The sequence below is a fragment of the Fundulus heteroclitus genome, chromosome 14 (genome assembly GCF_011125445.2).
Source record: "Fundulus heteroclitus isolate FHET01 chromosome 14, MU-UCD_Fhet_4.1, whole genome shotgun sequence".
Lineage (NCBI taxonomy): Eukaryota > Metazoa > Chordata > Actinopteri > Cyprinodontiformes > Fundulidae > Fundulus > Fundulus heteroclitus.
In genome coordinates, this window is record NC_046374.1 from 3360563 (window position 1) to 3387343 (window position 26781).

Below are 26781 nucleotides of genomic sequence, written 5' to 3' on the forward strand. Positions count from 1 at the left end.
CGTTACCGCACGCGAAGGAAGAGGGTGGGGGGGAATTCCATAGAGCGTGCTTGTTCACGCTCCGCGCACTTCGGAAACAGACTCACACACAAAAACAACACACAACACAGTCCAATAAATTGATGTTTTTTTAATTATTACTTTATATAAATAGAATAGAAAAAATATATTTCCATACAGCGAACATAATAAAGCTCTTCTTTCGTCACAGTTCTCAGCATTCCCTCAGTACAACAGGTTACAGTTCACACACACACAAGTCAAAGTGCAATGTCGTGTCCTTCAGTTTTCATGGCATCATTTCACGCGTGTAGAGCGTTTTTACACTAATAATCGTGTTAGTTTGAAACATATTTGAAACCATCCTTTCAAGCATCGTCCCGTCACAGCCACTGCATCCAAGCAATGTCCCCGGTGACGTCATACCCTGGGATCCCCAGCCCTTCAGGCTGTGGGAGGTTTGAACCAACAGTATCAAATTTTTCCATCTCACCTCCACAGTTTCAGGCAGAAAAGGTAAACAATAAAATTGCATTTTTGCTCATATTCCATTATTTGACACTCTTTTTTATGGGTCCTCTCATTCGAGGATGAAGTAAACAAAAACTAAACCAAACAAAAAAGCAACCAAAATTGTTGGAGGTACCCTTTTCACATTTTTCCATCGGTTTATGTAATCAGGAACATGTATTTTTCCAACTGTGACATGACAAACATTGTTGGAGTGAAAAACATCTCTTTGCTCCGTTTCTTACATTTTCTATACCAATCCAGTGCATTTAGATACATCTAAAACATAAGGTAAAACTTTTTTTCCCCTTTCTAGAAGTGAAAATCCAAAATAATTTTAATACATGTTAAATAGTCATTCAGATCAGATCAGATCGCTAGTTAGGCAGAACGAGCATTTTGCTTTTAGAGAAAGGTCCGGTTTCTTTTGCGAGGCATGGACCCTTCTACAACAGCTCTTACCACAGTATTTGGTTATTTATGTTTCTAATGAACTTAAACTACCATTGTGTTGGAATTTAAAAACCTATGAATGATGCGGTACAGTACAGAGTAAGCCTGACTGGCTATTTAGAGGTCCATTAGTTAAACGCTTTCTCCTTCCAGGTGCTTGTTGTACTTTTTTTTTTAGCCGTCAGTATGGAATGTATTTATCGTCTCTTCCAGAAGACAAAGGCAGCTACTTTAAAAATGAGTTTTGTTGTCGTGATCCTCTTTTTTCGTCGTTGAGTCAGCGTCTGGTGTGAACACACAGCGGCATCTTCCTTTAGTTCTCAGCCGCTGGTTGTGTTTCTGTCATTGTGGAAACCAGAATGACTCATGGAGGGTTCATTCGCAGCTCTCGCTTTAAATCGGTTTCAGAATTGAGGAGTCGAATGATCCGTCTTAACGTAGTAGGTGGTAAGTTCTCCTTTGCCCTTCACGTTGACCTTCCCTCGGAGTGTGACATCGTACCCTAAGCTCTGGACAATTTGGGAGGTCTCCTCTGTCACCTGAGTTCGTGGTGGGGAAAAAAAAAAAAAGTCAGTTTTTAATGTTAATCCAACTATCTGCTGTTATTATGTTCTTGTTTTAAGAAACAAATGAAATGTGGCTTAGTATCTTATTCCTCTACTGGAAATCTGTAGTTTGAACCTGGTTTTCACGAGTTATTGATTCCTGACTGTGTTCATTGTGTTTCTAACCTGTATCTTGTCCAGCTCCCCTGTGCTCTCCATCCTACTGGCAACATTCACAGAGTTCCCCCAGATATCGTACTGAGGTTTGTGGGCTCCAATGACGCCCGCGATCACTGGGCCGTGATTTACTCCTGTAGGCGGGAGACGGAGAACAATTACCACATGCTGACATAAAAGATACATTTTTATTATTGCAATAGTAAAATGCATCGTGGTTAGGACTGTATATCCCTTTTTGTCTTTGTGGTGTTTTTATTAGTGTATTATTTAAAATAAAATGAATCCTTCACAAAAAATGCAATACATACGGTTAAAGTCCACAACAACCTCCCCATTTATTTATTTTAAATAAACATATTCCAGTGTTTAGATATACAGTAATGAGAGACAATTTATGTTTGTACTGGTAATAATAATAATAATAATAATAATAATAATAATATCAACAGCAGCACTGAAGATTTTATCATAATTTTTGCTTTCATTTGTATAAATTTCTCTGCTTTATTTTATTTCTGAAAAAGTTTGATATAACATAAAAACTCTGGCAATTTGTTTACTTATTTAAACTTTGGTTTAAACGACAGTTATGAGATGAAAGTATTTCAGGAAAATGACTGAATCTGTTAAAACCTTATTGTATTAAGAAAAAAAAGTGTATAGAACTCTACAAGTCGTATGTTTATTATTGTATTAAATCAGTGAGGATATGAAGTATTGGGATGTTTCTTTAACAGAGGATTTTGGGTGAGAAGGCAGGTGTGTTTATACTTTAATAGATCACAGACGCGTTATTTCTCTTTCAGTGAGGCATCCACTTTCTTGGCAGCATACGTTTGAAAAAAAACTCACCGATCCGGAGCTTGAAGTTGTTAAAAGAGTGCTGGTTGATTTTTTCCAGCTTGTTCATCATTGCGATTGAAAACTCCACCATGGAGCGGATATTAGTGTAGTTCATATCAGTTTTCTGTAGGGGGAGCCAGAGATCACTCATTAGTCAGCTTCATAGTTGGAACTATTTTATTTCTGGGTTTCTGTTCCTTTAGCAAAAAAAATTATTTTAATGATCTGGAGCTTCTTTGCTAAAAAAAGTAAACAAGCGATTCAAAATTTTACGTTTTTTTTTTAATAAACCTTAAGCATGCACACCTTATGGTCTTCTCCAACGGGGGAGTGTCTCAGTCCTGCAGCAGCCATGTAAGTGCTGCCAATCGTCTTAATCTTCTCGACCGAGGAGAACTTGGGCTTAGAGAGGAGCTGCATTGAGACACACACCAGGAAAGGGTTAGAGAGAAGAAGAGCGCGTTCGACTTTCTTTCGCATCATCTGCGTGGTCGTACATCATCAAAGTCCACTATGATCTCGTTGAGGAAGCGCAGACACTCCAGGCCGTCTCCGTTGCCGCTGCTCTCGCTGTAATACTCTTTGAACTGAGGCATCGATGCAAACATCACACATACGCTGTCGTACGACTCGCTGTACAGGTCCTGAAAGAGGGAGGAGGCACATAAAACAAAACTTTACTCTCACCCTCCATGAGAGGACGAACTCGTCCCTAGACATAACTGGAGAGTATTTTGACCTCAACAGCAAGAGCGACGTGAAGAAAACTATCTACACATAAGCTTTATTATGCTTTCATCACTCATTTAAGTTAAAACTGATGTAGTCTAACATCTCATATTTCTTTGCCTCGGCCCCATTTCTGCTGTATTTACTTGATTGCGAACGGCTTTGCCCATGAAGAAGGAGGCGACGTGAAGAGGCATGACGTTCTGAAGGAGGAGCTTGTTGACGTTCTCCATGGTCTCCATCTCCTCTCGCTCTGTCTGGAAGCAGCGGTCCAGCAGGAAATCTACGCGGGTCGTCAGCTCATCCTGACGGGGGAAATCACACACACAGACACGCAACGTTTCAACATGTTGCAAATAATTCAAACAGACAATTCCTGAACTTGGTTTATGTAATGAACAATAACTTGTATAAAGAGACAAACCCGTCGAGCTAATATGAGGCACACGAGGTAAAAGAGGACCAGCCATATCCCAGACATGATCTGAGGGTCCTTCAGCACACCGGGCCTGCAGACAAACAAACAAAACGTAATTCTGGAGCTGAGCAGATGAAAGGATAACACACTTCCCCTGCATATTTCCTCAACCGCGGATATGTCGTGTCTAAACTGGGTCTGCCTCCCCCAGGAGGGCTTCTTTCTATAGGAAGCAGCTAAATAAATGATGGTGAGCTGAAACCGCAGACCAGGATTCTCAATCTGAGCTCGACGTGGCGGACAAAGGAACCGAAATTTAAAACCTCCCCAGAGCAAGGCCGGCCGGGTCTGTCTGTCCGAAACGTCCAACAAATTCCTTTCTTATCTGCAGCCACGCATGCATTGCTTTGGCCACAAACAGGAACTACGTACAGCCGTATCAAGACAAATATTTCCACAATAACGTTACACTTTACAACAACCCCTAATTAAGTTCATTAACATTTTACTGTTTACTTTTTGGTTTCCATTTAAACCCCCATTCGCTGAGCATGGTGTCAACACGAAGCTGTAAAACTTCAGAGTACAGTTACCGTAATTAACAAATGTGTATTGACAATAAAAGGGCAAATATTAGCCACTGATATAAGAAAATACATGTAAGGGTGCAAATTGTTCTTTGGCAAATGTTGCTTTTTTAAAAAAATATCTAGCAGTCCAGGTAGAGAGCACCGCTGGAGCCATGCTGAACATACACAAAGGTAAAGTTTTTCCTATCTGTGATGTACGACTGTTCAATCACAGTGAGGGACTTCCAACACAGAGAGGCTACACAACTATGTGATACACTAAACATGTTAAACGCACAAATGAGGACACATTTTGGACTCATCAAGAGTCTCAGTAACTGAGATTGCCCTGTTTCACCACTTTTAGCGTTAAAGATAATTTCCAGCAACTCAATTAGAAAAACAGATATTTTAATAAACCACTTTAAGGACAGTGGAATTGAAAGCGAAAGAAAGCCTGCACTCCAGGTTCACTGTGACTCTAAACAGAGATGCAGAAACATACTAATGCTCGTTCCTTATTGGCCACGGTCGACAGGTTAAGACGCCTCCTGTTTCTGCAGCATCTGAACTCTGGTCTAACTAAGCGTGCAACAAATTTACTAACTTATTTGCTGAAGAAATGAAAAGGGTAGTCTGTACCTCATATCAAGTTCAGTAAGGTTGTGTCCAATCAAAACAAACTTGGACAAAAAGACTCGGTTCTGTCCAATTGGTTACAGAACCTTCAGAGGCCCATAGGGACAATAATATCAGCCTTCTGTCACCTGAAGCACATGTCCAGGGTTCAGCAGGAACTGGTGTCTCAGAAGGATTGTGGAAAACTCCATCTTTAGCCGTACTAATTACAGCAACAGAGTCTTCACAGGTCTGCCTAGAAAGTCAGACAGCGGCAGCCGGTCCAGAACGCTGCTGCCCATGTCCTCACTGACACTAGGAGCACGTCACTGTTTAGGTCACTGTAGTCTCAAGTCCTGACCCCGCCTCTCTGGATCTCAGAGAATAGACTTTACGATTTAATCTAAAACCCTGACTTCTTTTGAATCAAGATTAAAAACACACATGTTTAATGTTACCTTTGCTCTATTTAAATGATTAACTGAAACAACATTAATTTCAGTCTCCAACTTTTCCTTCCTATATTATGCCACTGCATTATGTTTATGTTTCCATCACCCTTTGATTAGTCTTACTGCTGAGATATACTATCTAGGAAAACTAGCCTTGCCTTGATATTATACTTACAGTAGAGTCTGTTTCTGGGAATCTTGTCATATCACTTTGGACAGAGACACTGAAATATATATATATATAATTTTGTGTTTACTTGTAAATCTTGTGTTTGAATGGCCTACAGTGGTTGTTAAAGTTTTAATACCATCATATTGACAGACTTTGTGAAACAGCAATGTGACAGCTTATTCAGACTTACGTGTTAGATCGTGAAAACAGGAAAAAAACATTGTCATTACCATTCACTCTGCATATTTGCTTGAAGGGCAACATGTAATTATCTATTTATCATTGAGTTTCAAAAAGTACCAGAAAGTCACTAGAAGTTTGAGAAGTTGAAAATTAGCAATATCTCATCAACCCTCACCTGTCAATCCAATATGGCCGTCATGCATACTAAGCTTTTTGATAGGCGTAATAAGAAACCTTGTTGATTTGCATTTTTGACGATTTTTATCTTGTTAAATATTACCCACACTCAATACTGTAGAACCTCTTTTAGTAGGCCTGCTGCAACAGTGTTTGAAAATACAAAACATACGCATCATTTTCCGCCTACACCTTAGCTACTAAACCTGTTTATTCACGTTCAAGTTGCAAACATTTTACGGCAGAATCTTGAGTACCACTAAGAGCAGCCCAAACACCACCAGCAGTACTTTGCTTGACGACCACGGCTAGAACGCGTGTGTCACTCACATTGTGCCGTTATAAAGCTGGTCCACAAGGCAGTAGGACCTCGGCGCGTAGACGTGGAGGAAGAGGGCGAGGTACACCACCACAGCCAGGGTGAGCAGGAAGCCCTTCACAGAGAAGCAGATCCTGACAAACGCCACCACTCCCAGCATGGCCAGCAGGCAGCAGTACAGGTAGTACTGGATGTGTTCACCAAGAGGAGGGTGGGGAGAGAAACAGGCGCAGATTGGTTAGGTGTGATGTTCAGACTTGGAAAGTTAACCTAAGACACGAACACTGTTAGATTGGAGGATACTAACAACTCATTGACTGCTAATCAAGTAAAGTTATATCTAGGGATATTTTTTTCAGTGTGATTGATCTGGTATAAAACCCAGTTTAAATAAAATGTAATAATTAGCCAACCAAGTCTAAGATTACTATAAACCAAGGGGAATGCAAACACCAACAGAAATCAATGTTGACATTAAACAAGTACTAGAACTCAGTTTCCTTGTAATCATTTTCAAAACCTAAATCTCGGTGAATTCTTCCTCTGGAGGTACTCACAGGCACAGTATACAGTCTGAGTCCCTCTAAATCGGTTTTGTTGGCGATCGACGTGCAGTTTGCTCCTGGAAGGAAGAACTGGAGAGAACACAAACACAGCGGATTAAGACTATTAAAAAAGACGTATCAGTTCTCCCTTTTCACATATAAATCATCCAGCTCTGGTTTAAAGTCGACCTGCAATGGTTTGGTCTGAATCCCTCATTAATTTACCCTCATTTCCCTGTTTTGGTCTTTTTGATGCCGTCTCTTTAAATCCAAAGGAGGCACTTGTCGGGGGCGACTGTGGCTTGATGGGTTGAGTAGTTGTCTGGCAACCAGAAGGTTGTGGGTTCGATTCCAGCTTCCCCTTGCCACATGTCGATGTGCCCTTGGGCAAGGCACTTAACCCCAAGTTGCCTACCGAGCTGCGTCTCGGTGTATAAATGTGTGAGCGTTAGTGAGAGCGACTGGGTGAATGTGGCTATAGTGTACAGCGCTTTGGGTGGTCAGCATGACTGGAAAAGCGCTAGATAAGTTCAGTCCATTTACCATTTACTTCACAGGCCGCCCTCCTACGGGTCACAGAGCGCCATGTTTGTAGCATGCTGGGGGGGCGGTGTGATGAACAACCGAACATTTTGATTTACCCACTCAGAAGTGGAAGTCCATGACCTTATTTAGAAGCTTCGCACTGAAAACTGAGCGGCTTGAAAAACGTGACCCAATAACAACGTAAAGATATCGAGGCAGTACCTGGACAGACTAAATCTAAGCTTTATGCATTCCTAGAGACTCCAAGTACACAACAAAATGCGTTTGAGGGCTAAAAACGTGGACTTTCTATCATATGTTCCCTTTAGCACTTTGAATCTTCTTGTTACTGAAAAGGGCTCTATGAATAAACTTGCCTTGCCTTCAAGCAAAGTAATAATAGACCAAATGATCTGTTCATGACTAAAACTAGTATTGACTCATGTTTTATCTACGATTTTTATCGTTACGTGTGGCTTTGAAAATAGGCAGACTATTTTAAAATCCTGCCATGTGAACCAGCCTTTGAAGCAACACAAACTCAGATAAATGACAACATATCTCATATTTCCTTTTAAATTTTGCAACAGTTTATAACTTTTTCGCTCATCCAAATAGATACAAGAATATTTCCTGTAGATTAAACTCTTGGTGACAGCTTGCAGTGTAGTCTACACTATTTTCAAGCCCTTTATTTCTTTAATTACTTTAATTATCTGCATATGGAAGCATATGTACTGCATCTATTGTATCTACTGTAACCGTCTACCATATCCATGCACCATTCCTGTCTGTTATTTTTTAATTTTTTTTCACATCTTAATATCTACAACAATGTTAGCATTAAAAGAAAAGAACACCGATACTCACAAAGTTGAGGATTGCCATGAGCAGAGTGATGAGAATACACAGAGTGACGAGGAAAAGCCGCAGCACGGCCCTGAAGGTGGCGTTTTGTGACAGCTTCAATGCCCACTGGACATTTAATGGCAACCTGGAGTGTACTTTCTGAAGGGGAAAAAGCGTAAAACACAATTATAGCATCAATCTACACCATTTCAAAATCACATCAGTAGACCAAAAACTGGAGCTCATGTCTCTTTAAGAAAAATGTTAAACTACAATTTTCATATTAACGTTTCTTTAGTTGTTGTTTTTTTAAGATTATTCCTGCTCGGCGGCTGCCAAGTGGGCAGAGACTTTAATTTAACATTCAAAATCTCAATTTCCGAAATCATATAATCATAGATCTTGAATTCATGGTTATACTTTATTAACATTTAAGTGACAAACGAACACAAAGCAGTGCAGAATTTCCATCAGCAGCTGTATTCACACTGAGATGAAATGACCCCGGGGGGCCTAGACGCCAGAAAGATGTCGTAAAGAGGCTGAACACAAATGAGCGCCACAGTGCTCAGGTTTTTATTTGTTATCAGTTATTAAAAAAAAAACACGTTCCCTTTCTATTTCATGGTATAAATATACAGTATGCTATGTTGGTCTACAACCTAAAACACCAGCAAAGTGCTTTAAAGGTTGCAACCTGACAAAATGTGGCAAATCTCAAGTGGTGTGGCATCTTTTTTTCCTCTCTTCCTCACAAATCACGCAGATGTTTACATGATTGTATACAATCAAAGCGATACGTGAGCCGACTGTTTGTTTACCTTCATGTATGCGGTGAAACTAATGACCAGAAGAGCCACCATTACAGGGAAGGTCACACCGTACGACACGGCCATCTGAAAGTTCCTGAAAGCGTTGCAAAGCTAAAGAGTTAGACTGCTCATCCCAAAAGTGTTCAGCGCACATTTAATTAGACATTAAAGCTCGGCGTAGGATGTTTTAGAGTCAGCAGGACAGCCGAAGTCATCCGTAGAAAAAACACGAACGCTCTGTGTGGAGAGAATAACAAAGGCCTACTTACTTTTCAGAGACAAGCATCTGGACGGTGAAAAGCGTCACAAAGATCACCGTGATGCAGCTCACAGAGTGGTGCAGATTCTTCACCTTTGACAGGCGGAACTGGAAAACAAGTTTTTAAGAAGCTGGTAAGGGCTGATAGACTTGGGTTTATACAGGGGACTTCCTGTACAGTGCCTTGCCAAGGTCTCCTGTTTCATCACATTACAACCCCTACACCGCAAAAACGGAACAAAAAATAAGTACAATTTTCATGAAATTAGTGTATTTGTCCTTGATTTAAGCAGGCAAATAAGACTATTTGCCAATGGGATAAGATTCCACTTAAAATAGAAACAATTCAACTCCATCATCTTATTTTAAGTGCAGGACGTCTAATCATCTAATTTTAGGGGTAAAGATACTTATTAAATTGGCAGATAATCTTATTTACTGGCTCAAATCAAGGACAAATACACTAACTTTTGCAGTGTAACTTCCGTTTTATTGGTAGATTGGGTACCAGATCAAAACAGCAGGGCATGATTATGAATGGAAGGAAAAGGATACCTGGTTTTGAAAGGTTGGGCCTGCAAACTGCTGTTGCTCTACAGAAAATATTGGTGTGTTTAGGGTCGTGGTTAAGTGTGGGTGTCATAAACTTTTAGACGTAGACCAAAAAGTTGTGGTCTCATCTGATCAGAGCTTCTAGCTAATGCGTTTGCTGCCTCCCATTCATGGCTTGTGGCAAACTGCAAGCCAGACGTCTTTCTTCGTTTCACTCTGCCAGATTATTGGGAGGGCAGGCCTAATGGCTGTCTTACCAACAAATGAATCTCTGCAGCTCCTCCAGTTACTTTCTGCCTGTAGTCAATTGTTTCCTTTAGATTTTATGTACTGGTACCAAAGTAAAGGGAACTGCGCACATAAATCAAACATAATATTCAGATTTTTATTTCTGAATAACTTTGATAACCATGCATCTTTTTCCTTCCACTTCACAATTAGACTAAGATACACTTAAAACGCATTGAAGTCTTTGGTTATAGCATCACAAAATGTGAAATAGCTGAATGCTGAATGCATATATGGGCAGTTTTTGCAGGGCAACCTATAGTTTTAATGAGCGTTAAACGTTAGGCTGCAGAGGAAAACGTACCTGTTTCTCTAAGCTGAGGTCATTAAACAACAGAGTCAGCCAGTTGAGTTTCTTTGCTTTCCTCCTACATGAAAAGAAACAAGGAAACAATGAAGCGACTTAAAAAGAGAAAACAAGATCTGATGGATCTTTTAAATTATATTTATATATTTGGGGAACAAGAACCTTGAATAAAGATTAAAAAAAAAGAAAATCTCGTATCAGCTTACCCTGCCGTGTCCACTGTGTCCAGTGATCCCTTAATGCTGCTATCGATAGACAGACTAAAACAAAGAAGACATTATCGATTAAGGTCATTTTCTTTAGCTCCTTTAACTGATAACTGGATTTATAAATGGAGGCGATATCGCTGTGGTTCTCTAAGAGACTCTTGGTACCTACCGGTTGGGGCTGCTGTAGAAAGGATGTCCGTCCTGAATCAAACACAAACATACACACTGTTAGACTCACACGCCCCATCATCACCTCCCGTGGGCGTACAATAGACCATGATCAAACAGCCGTGAGAGACAACACACAGAGAGCGCCCCGCGTGTCCTTTGCAACACGGCTCAACACGGCTCAACACGACGGGGAAGCAGGCAGGCTTCTCCTCTCGGGCTTACAGTGGATGTCAGCCGTGGACGCTTCATGACGCCCTTGAGAGGCTTGAAGGGCTTCTTCTTTTCAGGGTTGCTCAGATCAGCGAAGGGGTGGATGCTCTTCCACGACTGGAGGTACTGAGACATTCGGACAGACGCCCGCTGCTTGTTCTCGCCTGCAGCCAGAGCGTTTCCCTGAAATTACAGCCAAGATCACGCTTGCTTTGTTACAGCGGTTTTTAGAGCGACGCCGCATCACTGACAGACCAGAAAACCTTTTTCAGACGATCACAAACTCTTTTGGAATCCAGTTAATTTAATACACAGTAGCAATGGCTGCCTTCCCCACATACAGACCGACACCTACCACGTGAGGCCTTCGGCCAACGCTGTTGGGTTTGTTGGGGTCAATGACCAGGTACGTTTTTTTCCCGCTAAGTTGAGCGTTCCGACTTTCTCCGTCCCCGTCTTCCACCTCGTACGCTCCATTCAGGTGCTGCAGTGTGTCTTCGGTTATGTGGACTCGCCTAGTTAGACCAGCGTGTACAAGCACAAGTTAAAATTGTGACTTTTATTGGAAAGAACAGACACTTTTGGTGCTTTCACACCATCCCTGATTTTAGTTATGGGATCAGATTCTTATTTCTCACCCAGGAAGGCCTCCAGACTCCATCTGATTGGCTAAGGTAACGTCGTTTGACCACACGTCGTACTGCCACTTCTGTGAGCCAATCACGCCGGAGAGGACGTTGCCGGTGTGAACGCCAACCCTCATGTTGATGTCGACCTCTGTAGCCTGTCTGAGTTCACTGAAAGGAGCCAAGGAGGTTGGGAAAATTTTAGATTTCGTTCTGAACACTTGATTATAAAAACCATGAACAAAGTCTTTAAGGCTGGGAAGAAGTAGCATCATAACACAGTTTCCCCGTTTCCTTTTTACCATCTGTTGTGTTGCGCCGTATACTGAAACTGCAGATGAATACAGCTTCTCGTTTCTCACGTCTGTATGAAGCATTTGCTTGAGCTTAGAAAACAGAAATCTTTTTTATATTTTTCTAATCATGTTTAGTACGACAACTCTTATACGAGTTCATTTCCCCATGACAAGTGACATAAATAAATCCCTGACCCAGATTATGGATACCTGCATGTGTAATTCCTGTCAAGCTTGGTTTCTCAGCAGGATATTGTTTTCTGAAAGACCTGATTAAAGAATGACCCAATCGACCCTGAGACCTACTTCATCTGTGCTATATACCCATACACTGTTACTTTGTAAATAACACTAAACAAATGTGCCCTCTTCTTTAGATCAGCTCACCCAGTTTTAATGTTAGAATGGGATATAAATAGAAGTTCTTTGTAAATGTAGTAACTCTGCAAACTAAGTCAGAGTCTCCCCCAGAAATTGGGGTAACCCTGGCGGTAGGAGTCACAGTGGGTCCTGGGAGGTGTGTGCGAGGAACATGTGTGCGTCGAGCTAACACCAGCTAGCGTTAGCTTGTTTAGACCGGGAGGTTTTCTCCCAGACGGGAACTTTACTGACCGTTGGGTCTGGGTGATTAATCCATTTAATCGATTAATTGGATTTAAGATTTCAGTTTTGGAAAAATCTGGATTTTATTTTGCCAATGGACTCATTGGGCTTCCATGTAGAGAACAGCATGCAATGCTGAATATATATTTAGGAAAATATATAGTCAAGATATTGTAAAGAAGAAACTTTGTTTTTTACCATAATATGAGGCACTTTAATTTATTCATTAATTTAATTTATTCAATGTATTTTTTAAAGCCAGTTTGAAGTCACCCAAGTGAAGTGAAGCCTGTTCTTAGCTCATAGTGTAATACTGCTTGCAGCAAACATTTCGTTATATTTTAATTATTAATATGGCACGGCCGCCATCTTGTTTTACAAGCACGTTTCACAGCTCGTAAAACTTTGAATTCGGGTCAACTCCCAGACAAAAGGCTTGAAATTAAAGCTAAAAGTTTTTTAAATTATTCTTAAAAATTTCTTTCTGTGAAACGAAAGGGAGAAAAAAAGATAGATCAATCGGATTTGGTAAAATAAAATGGGAGATTTTATTTTTAAGCCACATCGCCCGGCTCTGACTGTTTATGTTGCTCTCAAACATCGAGGCATTTGAAATAAACAAACAACGTTTAGCCTGGCGGGGGGGCCGGTAAACCCCGGCGACCCGCCAGGCTTATAATACGGTGGGGGAAAACCCTGCTATTAAAGCTTTAAGCATGTTTCAAAGACCAGAAAACTAAAGGAAACTACTGCAGTGCTGAAACAGAACCAAATATTGCCACATTACATTTGCATCAGGCTCATACTTGAATTTCCCAGGAATGCAACCGATGAGGCCTTCAGCTCTCAGTCTTCTGCATTTGCATTAACGTGTACAGAACAGAGATCACAGAGGATTATGCAAAGTAAGCTTGTTTAGGAGTGATAGACACCGCTGCAGTGTTTTTCTGAACATCGACTGATGCAACCATTAAGCTGCCAAAAAGACTGGGTACACTTAAAATATTTTAAGACAGAATATAAAAGTTGTAAATTTGAATTAGGGTGAAAAGAATAAAGTTTTTTGTTGATCACCAGTGATAATTAGGGTGAAAACTGCCACAGGAATTTACTGATATCTAAAAGTGGTTGGAAAGTTGTTTACTGAATCTCAAAGCATTGCCGTGTAGGCGAAAGCTGGGAGAGGACATGTGGACGAAAAATTTTGTATTTTCTACATATTTTCTGAACTCAGAACTTACAGTGTGTACCCAGTGCGATTATTTGATGGCTGTACATTTTTAATGCTTGTAATTCAGATCATTGAAAATGTGGAAAGGCTTAAGCAACAGGACAGCTGAGCACCTCAACCAACACAATCGGCCAGATGCAGGTAAATACAGAGCGACTGACCTGATGGCGGTGCACATGTCCAGGCCCATCCGCACACAGTTGATGGCATGGCTGGGAATGGGGTCAGGGAGGCCGGAAACACAATAGTAGCAGTCCCCCAGGATCTTGATGCGAAGACACTCGTTCTTCTGTGCTCGGAAAGAAGCACAGAGGACAAAACGGTGGGCCTTGGACATCCGATTCTGCATGAAGCTTTCTTTTGGGAAACCATGACATTGTTTATATACAACATAATTTGCAGTTTTACCTTTGCGATGTTATCAAATTTTCCAAAAAGCTTGTTGAGGACCGCCACCAGCTCCTCGGGCGTACATGTACTCGCCAGCTTAGTGAAGCCTACAATGTCTGCGTACAGGATGCTAAACGAACAGATATTTGAACGCACGGTCAGATATTAACAGCAAAAATGTTTACGTTCATGCATTTGGCAGACACTTTTATCCAAAGAATATAACAATGCAGACAAAATCAAAGCTATCAATAAGCTACTTAGGAGCAAGATCATCAGACTCTGTGATGGGGTGACGATGTAGAAACAGAGCTCAGGCACAGAGGGATTAAAAAAAAAGTCCCAAAGAAACAATTCATCAAAATCAAAACATGCCATTTAGCTAATTTATCCTTTACTGTCAGGTGATAAATCAACCTTATGAAACTTTGAAATGTCTTTATCAATAGTGAAGTGGATATATACTGTATGCAGAGTATGGTCATGAAATGTGTCACGTTGATAAAGAACAGGATCAGACAAACCTGCAGGAACAAAACAGCCACAAAGACTTAATATTCGAATAATAGAAATTAAATATGTTGCTAGGAGTAGCTGGGCTGTCTTTTATTTATTTCAGCTGCACCCAGCAAGTGTCAAACCAACCAAACAAGGTGTCCCGCCCTGCGTTACTGTGACTAGGTCATGAGTCACGTCTCATATCTTTGTAATTATATATATATATATATATATATATATATATATAGCTGGACAATAATTCAATATCAATATATATCGATGATAGAAGGGTTAATAAAAAGTTCAATAGAATGAAAGATTTCCTTGTAGGTTAATATTACAGTCATTATATCCTCTGAACCAATCACAACACAGACCCAGAAACGCTCCATCACCAAGCCCCGCCCCCTTCAAAGAGTTCAGAAAACACGTCTTCTTTTTTTTTTTTTTTTTTAAATTGCAGTTTTGGTAAAAAGTTGGTTGAATAAGGGTTTGAGTTTGAATCCAGTGTCTAAAAATAGGTCACTAAGCAACAGGATAAAATGACCAGGGCTGCACTTAAAATATTTTTTTTTAATTTGTTGATGATTATCGAGATATATATATATATATATATATATATATATATATATATATATATATGTGTGTGTGTGTGTGTGTGTCTTAAGGTTTTAATCTGCTAACGTGAAACAGCTCACATACTGTGGCAGGGCACCCTAACAGCCGCAAAGCCTAAAGAGTGATCAGTGATGACCATTCAGCGACCCTCCACCTGTCCTACATGTGTGCGGTTGTTACCTGACATCCCTGTGCTGCCGCACATAAAGACTGTGAAAGTTTTGTTTGTTGGTTTCTTTCGGGTCGTCGCTCCTCGGCTTGGATAGCCTCTTTATGACCTCGCTTTTCAGCTCCACAGCAATGTAGCGTGGCAACACGGACAGCAGCAGCCCCTCCTGCGTCACAGGAAAACACGCGTTAACGGGTGTAAATGTGTCTGCGCTGAAGCGGGGTAGGCAGTCCGGAGACTTTGCGCCATGGGATCTCTGGATCCATGTCATCCAGAGATGTTCAGAAAGAGAGGGCCATCAAAAGGCTCCTTGAAGCCGGGCCGTGTTTGCTCAGCAGGTCGGCTTTCATCTCTTTGTTTGCCTGCACTGAATGGTGTCCATTCGGGTTTGCCTTTTCTATTGCTGCTGAGCCTCAGACCGGTGAATGATTAATCTATTGGCCTAATAGCAAGGAAAGCATACAGGTACCAGGCTGTGGCTGTCCACGTAAAGAGCCCTTTAATGAGACCAATTACACGTAACGATTTTAAATTTAGAGGAGGCGAAACAAGCCGGCGAGACAGACAGGAAGATGGCCACCTCTGCGTATCTGTACGACCGGCTTGGTTTCGCGCTAAACAAAAGAATACAGAGGAACAAGAGTACAATACAATATACACATAAATAAATACTGTGTTATTACTGCAATATGAACATATGAGCGTTTCAACCTGCTGATATTTTTTTTTTTTTTTTGTAATTTATTTATAGTTTTCAGAATTAAACAACAAAGGCATAAAAAAAAAGCAAATACAACAACAAAAAGTAAACAAGCACAACAATAATAAAAATCAAAATGACAAAACAGTGTCAGCTTACTGGAAAAACTGATAAAAGAGGATAGAAGAGTAACTTGTCAAACCGTAGAGCATAATAAAGCACGAGACACGAGTCAAAGGGAGCAACAGACAATTCTGGAGATATTGTATCAAGCAGTTCACCATAAAAAAAACAGAATATCAATAAAAAATGAAAGCAATAAATGATAATGACAGTAATAACAACAATGATGAGTAAGAAGAGAGAGAGAGAAAAAAAGTACAGGTCCAAACGAGTACCACACTCATTATAACCCATTATTTTGAATGTATCTATTAAAAGGACCCCACACATCAAGCAACTTATGATGGTTGTCTGACAAAGAGTATCGAATCTCTTCGAGATAGATACAGGATACCAACCTGCTGATATTTTTTCACGTCCTTCTGCGAGCGCACGGCGCTGAACTCTTCCCGCTTTTTATTGGACGCCCTGAGGTCGTTCTCGGTCATCCACAGGTGGAAGACCCCGAAGCAGTTCACGCACACGAACAGCACGGTGTTGGCCACCAGCTGGAACAACAAGAGCACGTCAGACGGTTAAAAGCTCTGGTGAGCCACACGAGGCACGGCAGCGCCATGTGAACCAGACGCACACAGGCTGGACAATCTTCATGGATTTGTCTACAGTATAAGGAGCACAATGAGCGGCATTGTAACGAGGGCTTGTTTACACACAAGCAGGTTGAGGACGCACTTGTAAAACAGCGACAGATCGCCTCGGATCATTTACATGTTTTCCAGAGGAAGTAAACCCGGCTGATCACACGCTACAGCATCCTTCTGTGCCCACTGAGCCAACCTTGGTGCTACACTTAAAGTACGACACCTCATCCATACCTGATGGTATAAAGCTTGATTTCATTTAGAAGCCAGGCTTTATACCATGCTTATGTCTTTCACTTAGCCTAAACTCTCTAATAATGCTATTAACCGAAAAATCCAAGCCCATCAGTGGTCCATTTGTGCCGTGAGAAGGTGAGGCCTTACCTGCTCCGCCAGTTCTGGTGTGCTTGGACTCTTGACAGAGACGTACGTGCTGATGATGATGATGTGAGAAACACTGGTTCCTATCCCCACTATGAGGGCCCAGGCCAGAGAGAGGGGCAACACCGTGTACACGCTTAGCGTGAGGAAGAGGAAGAACGCCACCTGAGGACGCCAGGAGAGACGACAGAAGCTCCAAATGTAGAAGGCACTTGAGAAAATGGCAAACACTCGATCACAGGCACCCCCCCCCTCACCTGTTCCCATGCGGTCACGGGCCCCCCCGTGAAGGTGAAGACTATCGCCGTGACGTACAGCATCCCCCAGACGAAGAGCGCCAGCGCTCCTCCGCAGCGCCTCACCGTGGCCAGCCAGGGCAGACACACCAGCAAGATGGCGCTCAGGCAGAGGACCACGCACACCACCGACAAGGCGCCGACGTGGTCCAGGAGGTTCTTTTCAGTAAGCTGCATGATACAGAAATGAGAAAAGTCAGAAAACGTTCAAACACCACCTCTTATAAAACACGATCTAGACTTCTTCCTCCACGCGAAGAGACTTCTAGGGAGAACATTTCATCCAAATCTCACATTTTGCCTGCTCTGTTGAGGGTATTTGAGTCTGTTTACTACTTGAAGGGTGAAACAGCTTTAACAAGTTTAGATCACAGGGGTAAAATGCTGCTTTTCTGTTTTTTGGGGGTTGGTGAGTTGTTGTTAGGGATGGGGTTGCCTACTTCCAGCTGGCGCAAAATGTTGCTGCAACTTCCCCTCTTCACCGATTCGTGGTCCACCCATGCGCTCTTATTTCTTCATAAAGTCGTTTGAACCACGTGAATAAACCCGTTTCCTGCATCCAAGTGCTTAAACCACTGCATTTGTCTGCTTGGCAGTCAGGCCAAAGTTGAAAACAAACACACATTTCTGCCGCTCGTTTCTCAAATTATCACCGAGGAAACGATTCCTCTTAACTGGGAACCAGAGAAATTGTCACGCGCTGAACACACAGGCAAACCTCACTGAATGTGTCCTCCTGGAAATCCTCACATTCCTTTTAACAAATGAAGCAGCTGCATTCATCAATATTATAAACCTATTTTTTTAGAATTCCTTAAAATATTACATTGATAAAATAAAACTATACTTATTAACTCATCTCCTAATGTTATTATTAATGACCTTATTTTGTCTGTCTTTCTAAATCAGTTTCTGGATATCTGACAACCCAATCACCCCTAATGGAGGGTTTTTAATCATCGATATTTTCATTATTGTTTGTTTTCATTACTATTATGTTAGTCCTATTATCATTAATGTTACTGTTGTTTATTTTGCCCAGAGCACCATTATGTGAGCCCTTGGTGAGTTCTGAGTCAGTCCCTGGGTGGTGGAGTGGGTGATGAGACCTCCGGGTGGTCCTGATCTCTTCTTCTGTCGGCCAACTAAGGACATCTTTTTAATTTACCTTCAAAAGTCCCATAAATAATGAAATGAAGACGACCCATGTGCAGTCTGCGTGTTCCATGGCCTGTCAGCATAAACGTGCCTTTCCTGAAAGGCCCCACAGGCTGCAGCACCACTGAGCAAGAAGACAAAGGAGCTCCGGACAAGTCAGGGACAGAGTTGTTGAGAGGTACAAGTCAGGGCGGCGTTAGAAAAAATATACAAATGTTTGATATTTTCTTGGAGCACCATCGGACCCATCATCTTCAAATGGAAAGCACCTGGTACCACAGCAAACCTGCCAAGAGACGACCGACCACCAGAACTCACAGACCGAGCCAGGAGGTCATTAGTTAGAGAAACCAAAGGCACAAACCCAACACATCACCCCAAGAACACAGAGAATCAAGGTGGTAGCATCACGCTGTGGGGATGATCAGCAGCAGGAACTGGGAAACGGGTCTGAGTTGAGGGAAAGACGGATGGAGCTGAACCTGTCAGTCTGCCTGTGATCTGACACTGGGACAAAGTTTCAACTTCCAGCAGGACGATGACCCGAAGCAAACTGCTGAAGCAACACTTCAGCAGTTTGCACGTGCTCCTACATTTAAATGTGTTGGAATGGCCTAGTCAAAGTCCAGACCTCAATCCAATAGAGAACCTGTGGTAAGACTCGCAGATCACGTCTGAAAAGCAAAAACCATCCAACACGAAGGAGCAGGAGCAGTGTGAGACTGATCCATAGAAACTTTTAGAGTAATTAAAGAAGCCTTCAAAAGTTGCAGCCATGTTCTCCAGATGAAATGGAGCCAACTCCATTTTAACTCCAGGCTGAGAGGCGACACTACAGGAAAAAGGCCAAAGGGGAGTGAATACTTTTGCAGGCCGCTGTGAACTTCATCTGCCAATTCATCTCAGGTAATACAGGACGTCCTTTTAATGTGCGTCTGCAAAGCGGTGCTTTGGCCTGACCGACTTTGACTGCTGAGCTTTTCATTGGATTCAACCAGATTGATCAAAATTTAAAAGCTTTTTTTTATTATTTTTCATTTGCATGAAAGGCAGATTCTGCTTTAAAACAGGTGGTACGGTGTCTTTGAACCGACGCTTCAATATTTGAAATGAGAGAAGCAGAAAAACCTACTCAGATGGGCATGTTTTTTTTCACAGCTCCTATGGCGGCTGTAGTTTTTCATGTTGCTGGGAACTAGCCGGGGTTTCAAGACTGGCTCTGTGCCCGTAACGACAAATAATAACACAATTATTATTATTTATCATTCCACCACACACACACACGATATCATGGGTGCAGTAAATATAGAACACCAAACATGTTAATTACTTCTGCAGAGGTCTGCGTAGGTGTGACGACCTGTTCCGTCTCCGGGGAGGAGCCAGCGATCATTTGGGGAAGCTCTGACGTAGCTCGCTTTCTCTGATCTGCTCTGACGTCCATGCATGAATGAAGCTTTACACGTTCAACGCAAACGCTCTACTAAAAAAACACACTGCCATAGACACAGACATCTAAATCTTTATAGAGCATTCCATTTGGCTGCCAAATTAGGATTTTTTTTAAATAGATACAGGCCTTTTCAGTTCAGCGTATCATATTTAAAACTTATCTAAACAAAGTAAAATACAAACTGGTCGATGGAAACTGTATTTTCAAACTCACGCAAAGGCCGTGGGGGTGCCAGGCACCGTCCGTAAACACACGCTACGTATGAAGCTCTGAAGTATAGCACCAGAATGTAATGGGCTTTGGGAAAAACAGGTTTGATGTTCTAATTTCTTTTTTCACTGCAACGGTGCCGTCTCCTTTCTGACTGGAAAGACCGTCTTTGCTTTGCTAATTTAAACATTTATACAACAACTTAAGCTAATAAATCACTCACTGAAGTAATTTGGTCATGGGATAATCTAATCTATTATCAATGACCTACTAATACTCGGATACAAGTTTGTCACTGTGACTAATATATATATATATATATATATATATATATATATATATATATATATATATATATATATATATATATATATATATATATATATATATATATATATATATATATATATATAAATAAATAAATAAAGGTGTGTTGTGGACACAGGCAGGTTCAAACGATCCCATTCATGAGTAATATTTTCTAAGAATTTTCAAACTTAACGTGGCGCCACGTTTCTGGAGGAAGTTGGACTCATCTGGGTTTAAACAAAGTTCTATTCGTGGATTCACAGATTCCTCAAACTGAGAGTTTCAACACAAACATTAGCCGTTTCTTGTAAGAAAAGAGTCCCCCCCCCCTCCCTGAAGAACAGGATCTGGGTGTCTGCTGGACAGGCAGCGTGGTCACGCCGTTGCACGCGCTCCTACTGTTGTGACAACAGGTTACTTTAACTTTCTGGGGATTTTAGAGGAATAAAATAATGGTGACGCGACAGAAACTTATACCTGTTTTCTAAAGCTTTTTACACAAACGTCTAAAAAGTGTGGTTTTCTTATTTTATTAACCCCCATCTACTCTGATATGTCTAAATAAACTCAGCAAAGCAACTATATTAAGACAAGAGCTTAGCACTACTGAAAGCCTACAAGTGGGAGAAACTACCGAACGGACAACTGTTGAGTTCTCCGCACCTCTGGACAGTGCTGAGAAGAAAAGAATAAGGAGTCCCATTTTGCAGACTAAATGAGACTGATGAGACACGCAAAACCCTATGTGTGTCAGAAAATGAACGCTGCAGATTACCCTGAACGCACCGTCACCATGGCGGTGGCAGCGTCAGGCTTCTTCCGTTTCTACAGCACAGATGGAGAGCTGCTCAGAGCTGAAGGGAAGATGAACCGTTCGTTTTATTCAGGTGTACTGGGGCAGGGATGTGTCCAAAAGCAGCAGGACAGTGGCACACCAGGACAGGAATGGCAGAGCTCCAGTCATGTGCTGGAACGGCCCAGTCAAAGTCCACACACAAACGCAACACGGATTCCTGTGAAAAGGCCTGAAAATTTCTGTCCTTCCAATCTGGCTGAAGGAAGCATGGGTAAACGTCTCAGCGCTGAGATGTGCAAAGCTGACAGAGACGTACCTCGAAAGGGTTGCAACCATAACAGCAGCGACACTGCAAAAACAGATCTAAGAATAAGCTAAATGTTCCTAAACATAGTGTTTTTGTCCTTGAGTTGAGCAGGTAAATAAGATCATCTGCCAATGGAGTATTTTGACCCCTAAATTAAGATAATAAGACATCCTGCACTGGAAATAAGATGATGGAGATGAATTGTTCCTATTTTAAGTGCAAAAATCTTATTGTATTGGCGGATCATCTTATTTACCTGCTTAAATCAAGGACAGATACACTAATTTCAGGAAAATTGACTAATTTTTAGTTCCGTTTTTGCAGTGAAGACGTGCTTCTGCAAAGACCTGACCCTTTTTCCATTTCACCATAATGTGCTACTTCGTTTGGATCTATTCCCAAAATCCCAGTGAAACACATTGGTTACTCTGTATGGTGGCGCAGGAGCTAGGGGCTCATCCTGTAACCGGTGGGTTGCCTGTTGAAACCCTCGCTCCTTCCTTGGGCGAGACACTTCATAAATAAAAGACCCGTTATATATAAAATTTAATTGAAAAATAAAACTGGAGTTGAACTTGCCCTGCCTTGACACCCAGTGCAAACGTACCACCAATTAAAAAGCTCCTGCACTCTGCTTTGCACGTTCAATGCTCTCAGAGTGTGACCTGCTTTGCGTCGGGGATGTTAGCTTGGATGTTAACATTTGCAGGCGGTGGACGCCAAATCATCAAATTTTCTTCTGCATGAGCTAAACTGTAACAGCTCGATTTAAACAGTTAATTGTCACAACACCGCAGACTGGTAACTTTAGAAACCACTACAACGTGGGGAAAAGCAGCCGATGCGGTCTTGGTCTCACCCGTTGTGTGGCAGGAATGACGACGATGATGACCACGCAGAAGATCATGGAGAGCACCAGCCCGGGCAGCATGGCCGGGGTCTCTTCCACGCAGCGCATGAACGCCCTGTTGGTGGCCTGATAGCAGCAGCACACCCCTTCCTTCACGCTCCGCCGAGACCGCATGCTCTGCCCGTCGTCGTCCTCCGGCTCGGACGGGGCGACGACGCTGTCTCTGGCGTGTCTGACGCTGGACGGAACGCCGGATAACCCGGGCGGACCGCCGTTGGGGGAGCTCCCCGCTTTGGACGCTTCGTCCCACGCGGAGTCGCCCCTGTTAAGGTCCAGGTTGCTCTTGCTCGCCTTGTCCGAGTCCAGGCTGGTCTCGGACAGATTGACGGGAGAAATGGAGCTGGTCTTCTCCAGCGTCCTTTTGTCGAGCTCCAGGAGCTGCCCGTCGTAGAGCTCCGTGCTGAAGCTCCGGCAGGCGTAGCCGGGGCTGGACCTGGCGCTGCTGTAGTCCGAGTCGGTGCAGCTGTTCCCCTGCGGCGGCGGGCTCGTCTCCATTCGTAGCTTACTGCTGGACGAGTCGGCCGGAGGCTCCCGGTCAGCGCCCTGGGAGCTCACGTCTCTCCCCCTCACCAGAGTGCTGGCCTGGAGAGGTTGGGGAACGTGCGCCGTCTTCACCTCGCCCACCTCTACAACAACTGGGGGCCCAGCAGGTCCGGACTGGACCCCAGCGGTAAGTTTTGAGGCGACGTTTTGCTGTTTGTCTCTGAAATCATCAAGCTCCAAGGTGTCGCCTTTGCCCTTGCCATCGCTGGAGACGACGACAATGTTTGGCACTAAGGCCACCTTCGCTTCTTCTAGTCCAGGCCTCGACTCATCCCGAGAGGCTCCGTCTGGCATGGCGATCCGCACGCGTCTGTCAACTTATTCCCTCGGTTTCTCCCGAATCGGATACCCGCTAGACGAACCTTATAACCCTATCCTCTCTTTGGGATCGCTGAGGTGGGTTTGTCAACTTCACGCCCTTTCAGTGAGAGTCCGGTCCTGGTGCGCCAAGAGGTTTAATCGTAGAGTTAAAGACGATCCGCTGTCGTCTCTGAGCGTACGACGATCGGTTGAGGTCCCGGAGATCGGTAAGGAATCTTTAACTCAAGCATAATCTTCCGGGCTGAGCTCCGTCCCATGTTTCTGCCAAAAAAATAAAAAAAGAGAGAGAACAAAATCAGTACGTAGCAAAGCGTGAATGGCGTTATATTCAGTTAAAGATGATCATAAAGGAGAACCACAAGAGCAGCCCACACAACCTGTACCTAGCTTTTGGTTTTAGGGCCATTTTCATACCGCATACCACACTTCCCTATTATGCAAAACGGGTTAGTCTACCTGCGTGCTCTTCCCCCGTGACACCAGCTCCTGCACAGCACACACATACTGTACAGCTGTTCAGGTGTGGACCACAAAGAAATGTCAGTGACTCACCCAGTTCACATTAAAAGCATTTTTTTCCCTTCCATCGACACCTACAGTCAGCGCTTCAGCCCAGCTCTACTTCTCTGGCTTCCCTCTTTTGCCTCTTCTTCCCGGTCATTGACTTGGAAACAAAAGCTGCCTCTATGCCCAACATGTCATGCCTACAGCTCCACATGCAACCTGCCGTCTCTCGTGTCGCATTAACTCCAGGATTAGAGTATTTTTTTCTCCCTTTAATCTGCCTGTCCTGTAGCGACCACACATCTGATTTATCACCGTTCCAACAGGGATTAGGCTGTAATTCATCCGTGTCATACATTTTCCCCCTCGACTCACCTGCGTGGCGCAGCGGGTCAACTTAACGTTCGGACATTAAACGGAGGTGACAGGATAAGAGTGCGGTTCGAGAATCAGAGGTGAAACCCGTGCTTCGCCAGCGATAATAAATGAATGTTCGTCTTTAAGTGAGCTGCTGCCAGTATCCTTTCCTCCTTTTTGAGGGTTTCACTACTCTGTTCTGGTGGTCAAAGATGCAATTTCCTCAAAAAAAAAGGGGGAGTCTCCGAAGCTAAGAAACAAACAAAAAAAAACACAATCCAGGTACTTCTGTATGTCTGCTTTAAAGGGTTGTACTTGGATAATTGCAGACAATCTGTTAAAAAGACAGGACAAACTAAAATGAGAATTAAAACAAACATGCACAGGTGACAAGATGCAAAAGTGAATATAAAGTTATCAATTGAAACTAAAAACGACACGTCCTAGATGTGTTTTATTTAGAAACACAAAAAGATCCCGGCCAAACAAAAGCATAACCAGTTGAAAGGGGCCAATCAAAGAGATCTTAAACCAATGAAACCAACCAGACAAAAGGCCAATGGCTCACATAAAGATGCAAAAAAAGAAAAAAAACAATGCCCCAAAGGGAAAGCAAACACTAAAAACAAAATCACATTGAAAAGGACAAGTGAAAAACAGAAGATCTAAAATTGTATTTACATTATTGCATCATTCATTTGTATCTCAGAGATACACCAAGTGTCCATTGATCAACAACACAGAGCTAACAAAAACTCCGGGTTTTACAACTAAGGACAAACAAAAGTTGATTAGTAAAAACAAAACATGGCGGAGGGAGATATTATTTTACATTTTTAATACTACCAGGAGTTGAGGTGCTGTAAATAGAGACATATGCCAGCGACATGTTAACAGTCTCTGGGATGTTAAAAGATAATATGCCAATGTAAAGAAAATGCAACCTATTATTTAACAGTATTAACAGTAAAACAGGACAGAAAAGCGTCGCCAACTATCCACGTTTAAACGTTAAAGACTAAATACACAAAGAAATTAAAGGGATACGTGCTGAAGATGGATGAGATTCATACCTCACTGTTTGACAAAGTTATCGTTGATCTCCTGCCACTGTCAGTGCGGCTGAAAAGATAAGGTTGGATTTCCCTGAGCGTCTGTCCCTCCGCGTCCTCAGTCATCTTCCTGTCGTTATCGAACAGCGCCAAAAAGGCCGACTAAACATTTACAAAACCACAACTCACCGATAAACAACAAGGACCAGCTGTCCGAGCCCTTTCTTTTAAGTCTTAAAACAGCCCTTTAAAAAGTCCGGGACTCGCTGCGGCGCGCGAGCCGCACACTCTCTGTGAAGTTCGGCTTCGAGCGCGAGGAGGAGGGAGGTGTGTGCGCGAGCGTGGGTGTGCGTGCCAATGCGCATGCGCTCGCGGGAGCGGGAGCGCTCCGGTCCAGCAGCAGCAATGCAAACAGAGGGAAGGTAAACAGAGAGGCAGGCAGAGGGAGAGAGATGGAGAGGGAGGAACGGGCAAAGATCAAACTTTTCAGGAGACACGGCAGAGATGCTGGCTGGGCTGACTCCGTGCATAACTCACTTACTTCTGCAACAAAATAATAATTATCTACAAATTTTCTACTCTGGAACCTGTAAATATATATTTATTAGAATAATCTAAATCGGTTACATTTATTAGAGACTTTAATAAATCACTAAATATCTGAAGACACCATAAGACCTATACAGCTGTAAATGCACATAAAGGTATTTAATAAAGGTTTGACTTTGTCAGCATACAAATGCACTTCACACTCTTTAATTTTTTTTATAAACTCTTATTTTAATTACTTTTTTGGACTTCAGATTATATCTAGTATAATAATGGCATATTCAGACAAGGTGAAGTAGTGGAAAAACAAATTCAAACAAACTAAAAGCAAAGACGAATAGCTAAAAACATAAGATAAACACAGTGGAGAGTGATTTATAAAACAAAGATGAGAAAAGATTAGTTGGAAGATTAGATCAACACAATGAAGTCATTGCAAAAGCAGTTGAAACGCGAGATAAAAATAGTGCAGAGAAATTAAAAAAAAAAAAAAAAAAAAAAAAACATGGCTTAACAGCATTTCTCAAATGACGTCACATTTGCCAGGTTTCCTGGCTGGTCAGACAGAGTGAAAATTACAATGGCTACAACTGCAATACTAATCATTTTTGGAAGATGACGACGTCCCAGGAGCTTCGTTTCAACCTGCTTCAATCGAGAAACCCAGCGAAGAACAGCTTAAAGGTTGGTTGAAACGTTCAGGCCTCAAAATGAGCGGAAAGAAAGCAGTGTTAGTAGAAAGGTAGGAGAGGCTGTTCTCTCCCCTGCTCTCTCAATAACGTGAAAAAGGCGTTCTGTTGGGAAAAAAAGTGGGGGGAAAAAGCGACTTCACGTTCAGAAACGAA

General features: G+C 42.4%; 1 protein-coding gene across 3 annotated transcripts; it reads right to left on the reverse strand.

The window, feature by feature from the left end:
* Positions 1 to 115: 115 nt before the first annotated feature.
* Positions 116 to 25703, reverse strand: LOC105919179 (adenylate cyclase type 4). Of its 3 annotated transcripts, none has more exons than XM_021311660.2 (26): positions 25409 to 25698; positions 22560 to 23735; positions 17429 to 17638; positions 17175 to 17336; positions 16548 to 16697; positions 15338 to 15492; positions 14060 to 14171; positions 13813 to 13940; positions 11534 to 11692; positions 11251 to 11410; positions 10908 to 11078; positions 10684 to 10715; positions 10512 to 10565; positions 10303 to 10366; positions 9169 to 9266; positions 8909 to 8993; positions 8109 to 8246; positions 6726 to 6803; positions 6180 to 6355; positions 3685 to 3769; positions 3407 to 3565; positions 3029 to 3175; positions 2838 to 2945; positions 2541 to 2655; positions 1695 to 1819; positions 116 to 1502 (listed from the first exon to the last, which is right to left on the reverse strand). In XM_021311660.2, the coding sequence occupies exons 2-26, from the start codon at positions 23445 to 23447 to the stop codon at positions 1368 to 1370; spliced, it is 3894 nt and encodes a 1297-aa protein (XP_021167335.2). In that variant the 5' UTR covers positions 23448 to 23735; positions 25409 to 25698; the 3' UTR covers positions 116 to 1367. The 3 variants fall into 3 exon arrangements, with proteins under 3 accessions (XP_021167335.2, XP_012709888.2, XP_021167333.2); XM_012854434.3 differs by having other exon boundaries at positions 1368 to 1502; positions 25577 to 25703; XM_021311658.2 differs by lacking the exon at positions 25409 to 25698 and adding an exon at positions 24354 to 24375 and having other exon boundaries at positions 1368 to 1502.
* Between the last annotated feature and the right edge of the window lie 1078 nt (positions 25704 to 26781).